At 43.8% G+C, this 17,000-nt stretch overlaps 1 protein-coding gene across 12 annotated transcripts in view; it reads right to left on the bottom strand.

Moving 5' to 3' along the window:
* KANSL3 (KAT8 regulatory NSL complex subunit 3) overlaps window positions 1-17,000 on the bottom strand; it is a 517,274-nt gene that overhangs the window by 170,646 nt on the left and 329,628 nt on the right. For all 12 annotated transcript variants that reach the window (XM_078666984.1, XM_078666988.1, XM_078666986.1 and 9 more), the window contains one exon: window positions 6,114-6,283. In XM_078666984.1, the coding sequence (XP_078523110.1) occupies window positions 6,114-6,283 (170 nt within the window). The remainder of the gene's footprint in view (window positions 1-6,113; window positions 6,284-17,000) is intronic.

Raw genomic sequence — 17,000 nt, 5'->3', positions numbered from 1 at the left:
CTTTTGATTTACTGTGAATCCCAGTTTGTGTAGCAGGCATATTGTTTGATGCGTGTGCTGTACACATTGGTTGTATGACTTGGATTTTATTAACCAATCGTCCAGATATGAATGTTGTCCCTTCTTAAGTGTGCTGCTACAACTGCTAGACACTTTGTGAACACTTGAGGTGCTGTAGTTACTCCGAAAGGGAGTACCTTGAATTGGTATTGTTGACCTTCTAGAATGAACCTTAGGAACTTGCTGTGCGATTGATGTATGGGAATGTGGAAGTAGGCGTCCTTGAGATCTAATGTGGCAAGGAAGTCTCCCTTCTTTAGCAACGGTAGAACCTGTTGTAGTGTGACCATATGAAAGTGGTCTGATTGTATGTACAGGTTTAGGAGCCTTAGATCTGAAATAGGTCTGAGGGATCCGTCCTTTTTGGGTATGAGAACGTATAGAGAATAAACTCCTGTGTTTTGATGTTGTTTTGGGACTGGTTCAATTGTATTCTTTTGCAGTAGAGATTCCACCTCTTGTCTTAGCAGTCTTGTGACATGGGACGCTGTCTGGGTGGTATTGTTGGAGGAGTGGAAGTGAGCTCCAGGCAATAACCTGACTGAATTATTTGTCTTACCCACCTGTCTGTGGTGATGGAGTTCCAGAGAGGTAGGAACTGTTGTAACCTCCCCCCGACAGGAGTGGAATGGTCTGGGGGGCAGGAAGGGAAGTCACTGTTTGGGAGTAGAGGTGTTGCGATTGTTGTCTCCTCTACCTCTGCCCTTATTGTTGTTTCCTCTATAACCTCCTCTAGAATATCCTTTACTAGGCGAGGTTTGGTTGGGCGCTTTAAAAGAAGAGGAGGTATTGTCGGTTTGGAAACCCTTAGAGGCGCCCCTATATGAGGAGCGACGAAAGCGAGGTCTATGGGCTTGTGTTTGTAAAGCTCCCATGTATTTTGCAGTGTCTGTATCTTTTTTCATCTTTTCTAGTGCACTCTCAACTGATGGACCGAAAAGATGTTGTTGGTCAAATGGCTGGTTTAAAATACTGGCTTGTTCTTGCGGTTTAAACCCAGAGATGCCTAACCATGCATGTCTACGCAACAATACCCCTGTATTTATTGCTCTAGAAGCTGTGTCTGCTGTGTCTAGTGCACATCTTATGGAGTTATTCATAATAACTTTGCCTTCCTGTATTAGGTCAGAAGCCCTGGTTTTATATTGCTCTGGCAAGTGTTGCATGAGTGACTCGAACTCATCATAATGAGCTCTATCATATCTTGCTAACAAAGCTTGAGTGTTAGCAATCCTCCAGACATTGGCTGCTTGTGAAATGGTGCGTTATCCTGAAGCATCTAAAAGCTTAGACTCAGGGGGTGGAGCATCCCCTGTTGTTTGCAAGTTAGCTCTCTTTCTCGCATTTGACACTACTAGTGAGTCCAATGGCAACTGTCCTTTAATGTATGCTGGAACAGTTGGAGACGCTTTGTACTTCTTTTCTAGTCTGGGGTTAATTACCCTGGCTCGGACTGGGTCTTTAAATATTTCAGGTGCATGTCTTACCACTCCACTAAGTATTGGAAGTGTGGTTGTGGTCTTATGTGATGACATTAGTGTGTCCATTAGGAATTCTTCTTCCATTGTATCTGTGTGTAAGTCTACTCCATGGAAAGTGGCTGCTCTATGAATGAGCTGCGTAAACCCAATAGTGTCATCTGGGGAGATGGTCTAAACGGGTATACATCTTCTTGTGGCAGATCTGGTGCATTATAATCTTCCCATGGGTCACCCGATGGCCCAGGAATATTATCTGGGTCATTAATGTCATCCATGTGATGTTCACTCTCTATGTCTTGTGAGTAGCTATCCCCATCATGCTCATCTTGTGGTATAAGACTATGTGTACTAGATGGTGAATGTACAGGAGAAATATCTACTGGTACTTCTACTTCTGGTGAAGGAATCCTCATTGGTGAAGTTTGAGCATGCTTTTTTAGAGGACCTGGCGGTGGTTTAGGATAGTCAATTTTCCTCTTTTCAGGCACTGAAGTGATATGTCCAGTCTTTGGATTAATATGAAGAGTCTTTTGCTTTGGATCAGGTTTAAAAAGCTCTTCTACTGCCAAATCTTTTTTCGGCGCCGATGTATATGGTTTGGGGCCGAAATGCTTAGCTTTAACAGTTTCTATTGTCTTTGGAGCAGGTTTTGGTTTCGGTTCCTAAGACTTTTTCCTAGGATCCATGCTCCTTGGATCCAGAGTTTTTGTTCCCGGAGTACGTTTAGATTCATCTACCTTCGGAGCCGAAGTATGTTTCAGTATCAAAACCGTCTTTGGGTCCACTTTTTTCGGAACCGGGGTGGTTTTTGGTTCGGTAGCTTTGGGAACCTCTTTCGGTGCCGAACTTGCTTTCGGTTCGACCACTTTCGGTACCGAAGGATGCTTTGGTGCCGGTGTTAATTTTGGCTTAAGGGCCTTCTGCTTTTCGGGACCGACAGACTGACTCGAGCCCGAGTCGACTGGATGCTTTTTTAAATTCTTCGCTGCCGAGCCAGAAGGCGGGGCGTCGGAAGGTTTTGGTCGGTGTGCACCTGGACCCGAAGGTGGCGGTGGAACCGAAGCCTGTACCGGTATGGTGGGGTGAACAGGGTCGACGTCTGTACTCACGACCTGTTGACCAGCTGGAAAATCTTCATCTTCAGATTAATCCTCGACTCCGGAAGTTGTCCCTCTGCTTTGGAAGTGATGTCTTCGTGCTGCTGTTCTTCGGCGTCTACTTCAATTGGAGCTTCGTCTATGATGAGGTCTGGTGTCGACGAAGATGACTGTGCCATTACTCTTCGAGCTCGATGGTCCCTGATTGTTTTCTTGGACCGGAACGAAGCGCAGGCCTCACAGTCTCGACTCTCGTGCTCTGGAGATCAGCAAAGATTGCAAACCTCATGAAGATCGGTGTGAGGGAATTTGTGTCCACACCGAGGGGACTTCTTGAAGGGTGTTCTTTCCATGAGCCGAAGGCCCAATGGCGCAGTTGGGCCCCGACGAACGCTGGAATCGAGAAGTGAAGCCTCTCTTCGACGCTGGTAACCGGAATGAATGTCGACGACGATGCTGATGGTATTTTGATTGATTTATGGATCCGAAAAGAGATCGGTTACGGGACCGAACGATGAACACATCCGCGCCCGATGACGGAAAAAAACAATCTGAAGATGAAGTCGATGGCCATGCGTACTACGATCTAAGGGAGGAGTCATCCAACAGACAAAGACTATTCCAAGACAACAACAAAGTGTAATCATCCGGGCCCACCACCAGATGGTGATCTATTGCAATAGTGTGTGGTCTGCAGCCCATATGCCTCGAACATTAGTTTCCCTTCTTGTACCAGTGTCTGCCCTCTTTTCTTGTGTTCCTCTGGGAGATATTGTAATAAATCTTTCATTTCGTCCCAGTGGGCTCTATGGAATATAGCCAACAGATCATGTGTATTGGCTATACGCCAATGGTTGGCTGTGTGAGCAGCTGCTCTTTTGCCGGAGGCATCAATTAGTTTTGATTCTTTATCTGGAGGTGGTGCCTCTCCTGAGGTTTGAGAGTTTGCTCTTTTACGAGTATTAGAGACCACTAAAGAATCCAAAGGCAGCTAAGCCTTAATAAAAACTGGTTCAGATGCTGGTGTTTATTTTTTTGTCCACCCTAGGTGTTAAATACGTGCCCTCACTGGATCTTTAAAAATGTCTTCAGTCATCATACCTTTTAACATGGGCAATGACTGTGATGTTCTATGCGAGTTTCCTAAAGGTTCAAAGAGGAAATCTTCTGCTAGTGATTCCTTATGTAAAGTCTGTGGCTGCCCTAGCAATAAACTCCTGAAATTAAGCATTAGCATCAGGAGGGTAAGGTTTAGCAGGATATAGATCTGGATCTGTGTCTGTAGGTGGATCTATATTATAATCATCCAATGGATCTGGTGGTGGCTGATCAGAAGGGTCATCCCCAATATCAGGATCTGTACCTGGAGAGCCCAGTGGTGTGATGTGTGAAAGGTCTGAAGCTGGTATAATGGGCACAGGTGGTGGGGTTAAGGAACGCTGCAAATAGGGCTAGTAGCCATTTCCTCCTTCTTTTTAAGAGAGATTTTATACCAAGTGTCTATTTTCCTTTTGGTAGATAGTATTACTGGCTTAGTTGGAATATGTCCAGTGTCGGGGTTTATACAGATTTTCTTTTGTTTTGGATACAGCTTTTGTTTCATGGTTTCCAGAAGTGGGTCCTGAGGCTTTAGAGGAGCAACATTATGCTTCGGTGCTGAAATTTTCAGTGCCGAACTGAATTTTTCCTTTTTATCTTTTGGAACTGAAGGTTTCAGAACCGAAGGTGTGTCATCTCGGCTCCAGCCCAAGCCGGAAGACTTCACTTGCTGTTTCAATGCCGAGCCGGAGGGCGGGCACTGGAATCAGAGTCTTGGTGCTCACCACGGCCTGATGGCAGTGGTGGCCCAGAAGCCTTTTGTTTTGTGAAAGGGGGTTTTGTGGGCAAAGGGGCTTTGATTCTCATGGCACCCTGCCCAGCAGGAACGTCATAGGACTCTAGTTCGATCTCCAATTCGGAATCAGAGTCCTGGACGGAGAAGGCTTCTTCCTATTCAGACGCTTCCATTTCTTCTTGCTCAATATCTTCTCCGAATATTTCACGGGTGTCCTTGATACTCTGTTGCTGCATGTCTCTTCGTCGAGCCTGAAGGTCACGCAGAGTCCTTTTGGATCAGAACGACTCACAAGCGTCGCAGCTTTCTTCTTTATGCTCCGGGAGAGACAAGGGTTACAAACCTTATGAAGGTCTGTGCATAAGTATTTGGAATGGCATAGAGAATAGAATTGAAACAGAGTCTGTTCCATCAGCAGAAGACTCAATGATGGATTTTCGAGTGAAAGCAGATAGATGAAATGGGCTAGGGCCAAAGGCAGCGGTTAGAGTTTGCTAACTTGATAATGAAAGTTTTCTGAATTTCGACACGAGGATGGTAGAAGACGCGATTGAAACAATAACAACGAGGGTAGAGTGAATTGCGCAGTAAGGGATCCCAATTAACGGTCTTGAATCGGAGCGATGCAATAAATTTAGGAACCCGATGGCGGAAAGGATATAATCTAACAATGGAGTCGATGCCCATGCGCACTATCAGAGAAAGGAGGAGTCACCTTACCTTGTGACTGGAAAATACTTGTTCGAAGAAAAACAACTTGCAAACATCCGGACTCAACATTAGATAGCAGGAGTATGCAAAGCATGTGTATTTACAGTATATACATGTCTCAAACTAAACAGTTATGGGCGGCACACACTGGGATACCAATAGAAGGAGCGCAGGTGCCAGTCTGAGGGTGGAGGAAGAGGAAGGTGGGCATTAGAGGGAGGTGATGTGAAACCAATCTGTAAGGGTGCTGGCAAGCAAACACAATCTTTGTTGGCAAACACAATCTTTGTTGGCGAACAGAGGTACGCCCTTGAAAGTAGGCAAGGGGAAGAGGCAAAGCAGCTAGAAACGGGGTTGTGGCAAATGGAAAGCAAGACACAGAAGTGGAAACTAGACACGGAGGTCACCAGAGCAATATATGAAGTTATTCTGTAAGAGAAGTGGGACCATTGAGAGAAGCAGATACAGGAGGAAGGGAAACAGTGCGATCAGGGGGGCAGGACAAGTTGGCATATAACAGCACAAGGTAGGCAGAGAAGCTAGACACCCAGGCATCGCTAGGGGAAATAGGCACACTGGATAAGTGAAGACTAGATAACACAAAAGGGACCAAGATCCAGAGGGTACAAATAGAAACATGGTATGTGGAGAAAAATTCAGCTGTATTACTTGTGCCATGGAGAACTTGATAGATGGATATGGCTAATGTGCAATGGACAGATAAAGGCTATAATACTAGGAGTTCTTGAGAGTTATATCTTATGTGGTACAATACTTGCATAATGGAGTAACACTGGGTAATGTAATAATTATTCAAAGTTATCAGTGAACGGAGACCAGGCAAATGGTAGAGTGTGTGCCATAAGTGCAGTAATTATTATTATTTAACATATGGTATTCAACATTATTGCGAGATACAGTACTGTGTACCTGTATGCTTGACCCAGTCGTAGACACAGTGCCATGCAGCCGAATGTTAGACACAGAGGTAGCAGAGTTGTTTGCCAGAATTTGAGGCTTGCTGACTATCTCCTGAAGACTAAAGCTTAGACCCTGCAGGAGGCTGCTGGCTGAGGCAGCCGCTGAAGTAGCTGTTGACCCTGAAACAATAGGCAAATGTAACTATACAGGTAAGTACATAATGGAGCAGAGTTAAGAGGCGTACAAGAGTGAGGGGGAAAACATCAGGCGCCTCCAAATAGGAGTTCAGGACATGACGAGCAGAGAACAGAGCCTAACATAAGCCATCAAGAGACAGCACAGAAACAAGAGAGCATGAGGATATACCGGGACATAAAATGCAAAGCCCAAGGCTAGCAGAATAAGCTGTATCTTTATCAGAAGGGCTTTCTACAGCCTCACTGTAAACTTGATATGCTTAGCTCTTCAGCATGTCGAATCTAATGGAATGATACCGTTTAACAAGCTTTAACATTTTTGGTTCCAAAATAAGCGTTTATGTATTCTGAAATGTATCCATGCAACTCCGCTTTCACAGTCTTTTTAAAAAAAAAATCCTTTTATTAACAAAGCTCAAGAGACCATACAGTACAAAGCAATGCCAAAAGTCCATACGTGGAGAGACCCTTGTAATCAGAAGCGGAATCGATATGAGGGAGAGAAAAGACAATATCACATTATTCATGCCACCAGCATCTAAGTGCCCACCCCTAGGTCTCTGTATTTTTACCATGGTGCCCACACTCTTTCCCATTTCCTGGAGACAGTTTCTTTGGCACCAGTCTAGGTCACGTTTCCAGTCCTCCAGCAGCGGAGGTGCCAACATCCCCTATCCATGTTGCTCTTCGCAATCCAGGCAGCCAGGGCCAAATATAAATAAATATATATATATATATATATATATATATATATATATATATATATATATATATATATATATATATATATATATATATATATATCAGTTTCGCCCTTTATTATCAGCAGAAGCCACTTCGACTCCAGCGGAACCGTCTCCCCCACCACCTCAGACATAACAGTAACATTCGTCCAGAACCGGACTATCTCAGGGCATTCCCATAGGATATGCAGAAAAGTACCCTCTTGCTGACATCCCCAACCACACTGCCGACGGAATCCTGCCCCATGTATATAGGTGTGTGCGAGGGTAGAATCTTCAGCTGAATTAATCTAAACCTAGAGCGTATTGCAATCTCCCTGGGGCTCTGCAATGCTTCCTGCCAGCCCTCGTCGTCCATAGTGCCGAGGTCCCTGGCCAATTACAAATATGGGGTAACCCAAACAAGCCTGTGGACCTGGGTAGCGTTCGATATAGAAAAAAATGGTCCTCAAACCAATCAGTATACAAGAGTGAAGTTATTTCCAGTATTTTCTTAGTTTAAGAGCTAAAGTAAATTCTCGCTCCTTGTGGACAACAATGTTCAAACATAAGATGTTTGCAATGGTACAGACATATATATATATATGTGACAATTTAGATAAAAAACGAAAAGAATTGGATGTGCAGAAACTTAATTTTGTAGGCAAACAACATGAGTTTATTTACATTATAATCTTTTTTGCAGGTTTTTAGATAGAAACAGTGGTTGCTCTAAGGGGAACGTGCAAAGAAGTAGTGCCCGGAGATTTTCCCTCCTATTCGCTAGTTCGGCTTCAGTCAAGCTTCTCGCTGAGACACTGCTGCCCTCCCTTGAAGATGTCCTAGGACCCGGTAGTAGGTTCCCCATTTCAGGTTGGAACAATCCATCGACCCCGATGACAGTGTCTCTGTCTGTTTCCTCTTCCTCCTCTTTCCCCTCTGGGTGCGCTGCCAACCATGCCCTCAAGCTGGTCTAAAGTTCCCCCTTCTTAGCACCACGCTTAAAGAACACTCCCATATTTTGGCAAAAGTCCCTAAGCTGGGCCACAGTATAGGTCTCCAATTCTTCCAGAGCAAATTCCATTTTGCCAATGAGAGACAGGGACAGCCACTTAGAAGGAATTAATTCAGAGGACACTTTAGAAGCTACCTCCACCCAACACCAGAAGTAAATTTGGAAAACAAAAATATAATTAGGGAGTCCGCAAGGAGAAAACTCCAGGTGTAGGCCTATGGAGTACACTAGGTTACTATAGAGTGGACGCAAGCACAGTTCTCATCCCACCGCTGGACACCAATTATGTTGGACCTGGGAGGTTCCTGGCACAGAGTAGGAAGGACTAATCCGAAGACATCAAGGTTAAGCTTGCGTAACACCCTCACAGTAACTCAGCATCCTTCCATTCAAAAACGACACTACACCAAGTTTCTAAGAAAATATGTACTGGTTTATAAAAATAATTTGCTTTGCTTTTACTTGATCTCCTCTGTCAATTTGGTTACAGTTTACATCAAATATTTCTATATCAATTTCTTTGTAACGGTTAGAGCTCCATCATACATTCTATTTGGTGATATACTTATTCCCCCAAATGATAAGATTTGATCAATCACTTCACAGTTTACATTAGGTAGGGGCAAGAAAAAGGGCTCCCAGTTGAATAACCAGGATGCACGTTATGCACAATGAATCTTGGACTCTTAAAGCAGAATAGTTTTCCAGGCTTAGCACAGTTGACCTCCTAGAAAATCAGATCTTGGTACAACACAGAACAGAATCTGTCAACTACAAAGATACAAGCATTCTCTGGTAACTTCCTAGTGGAAAGAGCAATAGTTATTTCACCTGCTTCACTACAGATCAACAGTTACTTGCCAAAATGACCTTACAGAAGGCTTCCTCCTCCACCCCTGTAATAAAAGGGTTAAGCCTCACACGGTCAAGAACAGCCTTCAGATAAGCTTAGGGGCTCTTCCCCCTTGTAGGTGTCTCAAGGATTTCCCGGATTGGCTACTCAATTCTCTAGTTGGGAAGAAAGGAAGGAACTACCCTTCAGGACCTTCGGTGGTGGGTCCCAGTTCTCTCGCTACCCCCAGCTCACTCCTTACTTTAGATGTTGGGCCATCGTGGCCAATGTCTCGGACAGCGGTGGGAAATCAGAAGTTCTTGCAGGCCTCGGTCCGACCTCAACCAGGCCTCGCCCACAGGTCCAGCCGCTCGGTCACAGAGCTGGCGCTGTGGGAAGGCTGCCCGGGCTGAGAAGAATCGGCGACCGCGCCACACTCGTTTCCTCACAGCGCGCTGCCTCCGCCGTCCGCTGGAAAAGCGGCACCTCAGGGCAAGCGCCGAGGATCAGTGACTCCAAGCGCCGAGGACCAGTGGCTCCTAGACTGATCCTGCTCAGTCACAACAGGCCTCCTGACACCGCTCCGCCCCTCTCCGGGACTAGCGTTCGCTTCGCTGAGCCTGCGCAGTTCTGAGACGGCATGTGACCTCCCACTGGCGCCTTCTCCTCGCAGAGTCTAACGCTCCTCTCACCAGGCCCGGGCAGTATCGCGGCGACTCCTATCTCACGGCCACGCTATCCGCCGGCACTACCCCAGCCTCCTGGACTGAACACCCCACTCCCTCGTGAGTGCAACAGTTCTCGACTTGGCAGTCTCTACCTCAGGTGAGAGGGGGTCAATGGGGTACAGTGTGGAGCAAGTAGGGCATTAGTTCGAAAGGAAAATAAAAGAAGGGAAAGGGAAAAAGAGCTCGGATTCTCAGCTACTGTCCTTCCACCTTTCGGGAAAAACGCCCGCTGAGTTTTCTAATAAGGCTCTCCCACCGGACAACAGTGTAGACTACCGCTCAGTCCAGTCTTCCCCGACCACTCCCATTCCTTTGGCAGGGTCAGGTGTCCAGGGTCATCAGGTGTCCAGGGTCATCAGGAACACAACGTGGCAGGGTCAGGTATGTAGCTACAAGGGAGGAGGGTGGTGAAGCAGTAAGGAGGCAACCCTAGAGTAGGAGGTCAACCCTCTGAATATCCTACCCCCACCTTAAGCCACAGCCAACACTCCAGCGGACTCTCTCTCAGTATGACAAAATGGCTGCCCCACAGTTGGCCTTTTATACCCTTAGCCCTAAATGTCTGGAATAGGCCAGAAGGTTCTAGATTCTCTTTGTTAATCTATGGGTCCCTCTCCCTAAGTGTCTGTTATGGCAGTAACTGTCCACCATTTTAGGCAACTAGGCTTTCGCTCAGAAAAGGAGGGATTTCTGGGTCTGTGAGGAAGCATGGGGTCAAGGAGCACCTAACCCCCAGGTCAACGCCAAAAATTCCCAGTGGACATAAAAATGAAAGGTTATGAGGGGCAAAAAGGGGACAAAAATAAATAAATGACAGGAGGGACCACCCAAAGGGCTGTCAGGTCTAACACTTTCCAAAGGCTATGACATCCTTTTAGCTGAGAAAGACTGGCCACCAGAGTTTGTCAGGGAGTGCCCTCATGGCGAAGAAATGATTATGCCTGCCTTCTCAAATCATATTCCAATTCATAAAAAATACACATATGCAAGAAAATGAGCAGTAGCCCAAGCTCCTGCATTATATAAAAATCATGTAGGATGGGATGAGGACTCTCCTCCTCACAAAATCTAGTTAAAATGTCAACCAACTGCACAAAGGCAGTACCCAATTAAACAAGAAGCTAAAAAGCAAGTCAGGGAGATCTTAGATCAACTTGAATACCAGGGGGTGATTGAAACATGCACCTCACAAATGAACAATCCTTTGTTTCCTGTCTCCAAGCCAGACGATTCATATCGTCTAGTTTTGGACTACAGACACCTTAACTCATGTTGCAAGACATTTGCAGTACAAAACTCACACAGTGCAGCACTAATGAATAGCATTGTGCGCAAAAAATACAAAACAACATTAGACATCTCTAATGGATTCTTTTGTCAAAACATTGCACCTGAAAGCAGGTATTTGACCGCTTTCTCAATAATGGGGTCACAGAAAAATTTCTGTCTACTCCCACAGGGATTCAAGAATAGCCCAGGATTATTCTCAGCAAGGGTAACAGAGTTACTACAAATATATGATGATGAGGCATTATCTTATGTCGATGACATCTATCTAACAGATGATGACTTGGAGACTCACTTGAAAAGAGTGAACACCATAATACTTGGGTTCGCAGCAGAGGGTTACAAATTCAACTTTAAAAAGTCACGAATTGCCCATCTAACGGTCCTGTTTTTAGGATATGAATTATCAAGTGAAGGCAAAAGCCTAGCAGACAACTTCGTAGAGAAGTGCGCTGTACTCCAAGCACCTAAAACGCTGAAGAACTTACAATCAATACTAGGTTTCCTGAATTTCGGAAGAACATACATTCTAAATTATGCAGAGAGGGTTAAACCTCTCTATGAATTAATAAAACCTGATTTCAAACCAATCAATTGGACTCAAAAACACACAGAAATTTTGAGATCATTGCAAACAGACATGTTAGCTAAAACAAAATTACAAACACGCGAAAACATACGCAACCTTGTAATCCGAGTCAATCCAGGAAGATGCGGATTCACGTACCTGACCTCTAATGAGGGAGAAATGGTACCAATAGCTTACAAATCACACCTGTACACACAAGCTGAAAAAACATCCAGTCTTACGGAAAACATTGTAAATGCGGTTCAAACTGCTGTAGCAAAAGAAAGAGCCCAAGCACAAGGCAAAAGGATAACTGTTTTAGCAGCAGAATCAGCCTTTGAGGCATTAACAAGCCCACGCAATTTGACTAAGGTGGCATTAGATCCAAAATGGATCGAATAGGAAAATTCTCTTGCTGCAGAAGACGTGAAATACTATTTTGACCCGAACATGAAACAACTAGAAAATCTAGAATATGAAGAAGAATATCCTCTGCCTATCGACATTCTACCTCTCGAAAAATACAAATGTGTAATCTACATGGACAGATTTGCACAACATTACGATGTAGAGAAAAAATCCTACAACGCAGCGTGCGCGATTGTTAAAGGTCGCTGGCGCTTGGGTAAATTCAGACCGTTAATTACCAAAACTGAATCACTCAGAAACTGTTCAAATCAGCGAGCTGAAATAAGATCTTTAAAGATGGCGCTTGAAAATGCCGATCGCGAATTCCCCACACTAATAGTGTGCGATTCGCATTACTGCGTCAAATCTTACAATAATGACTTGCAGAACTGGGTTCAAAACGATTACAAAGATGACACAGTTGCCACAATAAAGCATAAAAAGCTTTGGGAACAGGTAGTTCTTTTGCAGAAGGAACTACAAAAGACTCACGTGATACATACACTGAGTCATCAACGTGATGGCGTTCACGTTGCAGGGAATTCATTGGCTGAAACAGCCACAGCGGAAGCAACTAAATAGGCTTCCGTAGCCACAAAAAAGCGTTCAGAAAAATACATAGACGGGGAAACCATGCTGGCGGTAAAAACGTCTTCAAAAGGCGACTGTGCAGCATTACCCGTGAACTATCCACTCAATTATACATACATAATCAATGCAAACTCCGTTCCTTTTGCTCGAATCCCTGGAGTGGGGGATAGAGTGATTCCAAACACGAACAGGAGAATCTTCTTGATTCAAGAAGCACATATGGGATTGGGTCTAAGGCACCAAAAGATTAATGAATCTCTGAAACAATTACAATCAGAATATTGGTGGCCGGGAATGAGCCTGCAACAACACAAATTTGCAATAAACTATCCAAACTGCAACAGAGATCGCAGTGGGGAACCAGCCGGAGTATTGCCATGGCTCTTCGTATAGATGGCATAAGGCAATCTATATGCAAAATCCAGCAAGAAAAATGCGTCCCATTTATGTTTAAGACTAGATTCACTTAAAATATAGACACCAGCGCTCGGCTGACGCCAGAACTGTTATAAAAGATTTGCGAGTTCATATCGGCACATACGCAATTGGCATGCTACATTCTGACCAGGGTCCTGCTTTTAGCTCTCGAGCTTATAAGGAGGCCATGACCAGCATGGGCATTGTATTGCGGTACTCTTGTCCCTTCCATCCTGAGGGAAATGGGATTGTGGAAAGAAAAAAACGGGACATAAAGCAATCTATAACGGCGAGGGTATTAGGTTCGGGTGATGGGTGGGTCCAACATTTAACAAGTGTCCAACGTAGTCTTAATAATCTGCCAAGAAATTCTCTAAAAGGTTTCAGTCCGTATGAACTATTGTTCGGGACTAGAATGCATATTCAGGACCTCGATAGTCAGACTTCAGTGGTAGAAGAAAAATGCTTCGATATCAAAGATCGTTTGGCTATTTTACAGGACTTAAATGAAACAAGAAAAAACCTGAGCAACGTAAAGTTAAAACAGCAGCCAACAGCCACTGAAGATAAACCACCTGTCCCAGCAAGGCCTGCCTGGATTCCAAAGATTGGGGATCGGGTCAGAGAGAAGATCGCGGTGAAGAAGGAATTTGGGCCTTCTTAGAGAAAAGCAGTACCTGTCTTAGCTGTCAGCGGAACAAGATCAGTTGTACTACCGCCCCTTGCTGGTAAAAAGGAGAACCGAGTTGTATCCATCGACCTGGTAAAACCACAATCATGTGGCCAATAATAAGTAGTAGGCCCAGTGGACTCCCAAGAAGTAGCAGAGTACCAAAACTTGCTACAATACAAGAGGTTCAAACTGAGAGACTAATCACATTTGATAAACCTGCAGTGAATAAAAAAGGACTATGCAACAATGCCATGGAACTTGTGCCTCTTGAAACCCAAATTGCAACAGTTCGTCAAGAAACACCTGTCTACAACGATGTAGCCGCAGATTATGCTAATGAAACAAAAAATGCAAAAGCAACTGAAAATCCGGAAGCAATTCCAACAATTGACAGAAATGCCTCTGGCTACTTCATCAATTTTGATGACTTTTCTGAGGATCCAAGCGAGCCTGAAGAACAACCAACACCAAAAACTTTTAAAGACAAAGTAACAGAACTCTTTCATCAACTCAAAGAAACCTATCTGATTTCTCCATGGATTGAATTTTGGATTGTGTTAGGTGTACTTTTCCTCCTGCTTTGGCTCATCATGGTTCTTTGTTTGGGAAAATTCATTGAGGGAAAATACAGTACAATGGACACAGCAAGTCAGAACATCAATTTGGTCCTAAAGCCACACAAGTCATCCCACATCGAGAAAAGTGAACCATCATCAGTGAATGTCACAGCCAATCCAATACCCGGTGGGGTAGCATGGGACAAAACGGATTACGAAATCTATGGCCCGGTCGACCTCTAATATCCACACCAGTTCAAGGTTTCATTAAGTGACTTTGTAAAACCGAGTACATTCTCTGATGATTGGGACTTTGAAAGTATTAATGATATGATGTCAGATTTAGTAATGTCAGCAAAATTTACAGAACATGATTATTTACAGGGTTCATCAAATTATGAAGAAATGTATTGCTACAACCACTTTGCACATCACTATTTGCATAAATCTGCTCAACCTAGAAATGTTTTTAATTATAATCAATGGGAACATTGTGCAACTCCACCGAAAGGTAGTTCAAAAACATTTTATGAGAAATTCCCGTACTTCTCAGGATTTAACACAAGTGATGCAGACACGTTTTATTTCAAAATGTTAAATAAGACAGGAATGAAAACAATGCTGACAAATACTAAATTAATCTATTCGGAAACATTTTATGAAAAAATGATTACATTTGGTTTTGATTTCTGGAAAAACAACATTGAAACAAAAACCATCTGGGATACCAAAGATTGGCAGGTCCAAGGTTTAGAAGCATTATTTAGAGCCTGCATGATCCCAGAACAAATTATATTCTTGAAGGACACCATTCAACAGACAACCTGTCTTGGCCTAGCCAAAATTAAAGACTTAAACAAACCGTCTATTCCAAAGCCAACACCTGACAGTAATAGCACTACAGATGTTGAGATAGACGTATCCCATATTTTTAACCAAAACAGAACACATCCTGATTGGAAAAAATGGTTGATCTGGCCCACAGACACAAATAACTGTCAAAATAGATTCCTGAACAAAACACAGGGGTTAAAAATGACCAGGCCAGACCCAAGATACTCCCAGAGACAACATCCAGGGATAGTCACAACATACAGTGTAGGGAAACTCTGCCTCGAATGGCTACAGACATCTACACTGGCTGAAATTAAGCAACACTTGACTTTACTTAAAGACGGTGCTGACTTGCGTGATTTCATATTTGGACCACGCAAACAGCGTCCAAAACGTGTCATAGCGGCCGGTATATACGCTACTTACAACGAAGCTTGGAAAGTGATGCAAATTAAAACAGCAGACAAAATACAAGAAATTGATCGTATTAATTTGGAAAAATCATTTTCTGTTGTGGACAATGGGTTAATGACTCTGTCCTCCAGAATATATTCACTGGACAGTATTGTGTCCTCTACTAATGTTACAACACGGTCAGTCCCAATTACGTTCTATTGTACAGCTTGGCTGGACGTTGCAAAATCTGCGTTCAGGTTACGTGCCCTGGCGTTTAATCAACACAACGTCATTATTCTCTATCTTTAACCTTACTGATACACAAATCAGTTTGGCACAAAAAAGAGCAGACTATACGATTCTGAGCATTGAAAAACTTGAGAGATTACCATTGACAATGTCAGAAAGACCTGTCATTGAATGGATAATACACGGAATAATCACAATTCCGATAACAACTTTCCAATTTAAATACTGCCAAGAGTATATACCAGCGGGCCAGTATGAAAGGTTGGGTAAAGGGTACATTAAGTCATCATGGAAATTACCTTATACACACACATGTTACAGTGAAAAGAAACAGAATGTATTTCTTAGTGGAAAAAATTGTAAACAATCACTAAGCGGTATACTTCTGTGTCAAGGTATTAACCTGCATGGGGCCTGTGAGGGGACTTCAAATAACCTTTCATGTCACCAGCATGGCACACCTGCAACACTAACAGAGCCATTCTTTAGACGACTATCTAACGGGAGTTACATTCTAATAGTGGACCACAGCTGTTGTGGCATGGTGCCAGGAATAGCTTATCTTGTGAGCGTTAGTTCCATGGTCACTTGCTGTATGCAAGTATTGTATCCAAACAGCACTCCAGACATGGAGGCAAAAATGTGGCCTTCTTTGAATATCTCTTCTATTCGAATTGATACTTTAAGCAGAATAAAGTCTGTTCTGTTACAGACAACTGTGCCCTTAACATCATCAAAAGAAACATATGATCTGCAAGTTGCAAGGACAACGGCAGAGATACATACCCTTTTATCAACAAATTGCCCCGTGCATTTCGTAGAAATGCTAAGCCAAATTCTAAATATGTCAGATACCAGTGGTATCCCACATATATTTAAGACCATTTTTTCGGGACTGTTAACACCCTTCGAAACAGTTCTGGGCATTTTTCCTAATTTTGTCCATTCTGTCTTTGGCGGCCTACCACTTCTATTGGGACTCGTAGCAGGCCTTTTATTTTTGATACTTCTGCTCCGATATGGCAAGCCAAATCGCAGACAAGACTCCAGCAACGATGGAAGAAACGATCCTAGCAATACGCTATCGGGACCGCATAACTAAAGTCCTTGGATTAGCCCGGCTAAAAGATCTGAATATGACCTGGTTTCTTTCATTCAGACCCATCTGGCAGAATTGCATCTTACATGTGCTTCGATGTATGCTATGCGGAGAAGAATGCGTGTTGGACGTCTGTCTTACACTACCATCAGCAGTACCATTGGATACAGATACTTTGCTAAGTCCTGTAACGGCTCATGCATCGTGTTGTCCCCAGCGGCTACCAATTCTGATGACGGCATTCGTTGAGACTTCACCACTACGATTAGGGGGTAGTGAAGTACGAGATGAGAGCAACATCACCCAGGTACGACCTTCTGTGA

This window comes from Lissotriton helveticus, chromosome 11 (genome assembly GCF_964261635.1).
Source record: "Lissotriton helveticus chromosome 11, aLisHel1.1, whole genome shotgun sequence".
NCBI lineage: Eukaryota > Metazoa > Chordata > Amphibia > Caudata > Salamandridae > Lissotriton > Lissotriton helveticus.
This window is presented reverse-complemented; position numbering and strand designations above follow the sequence as displayed.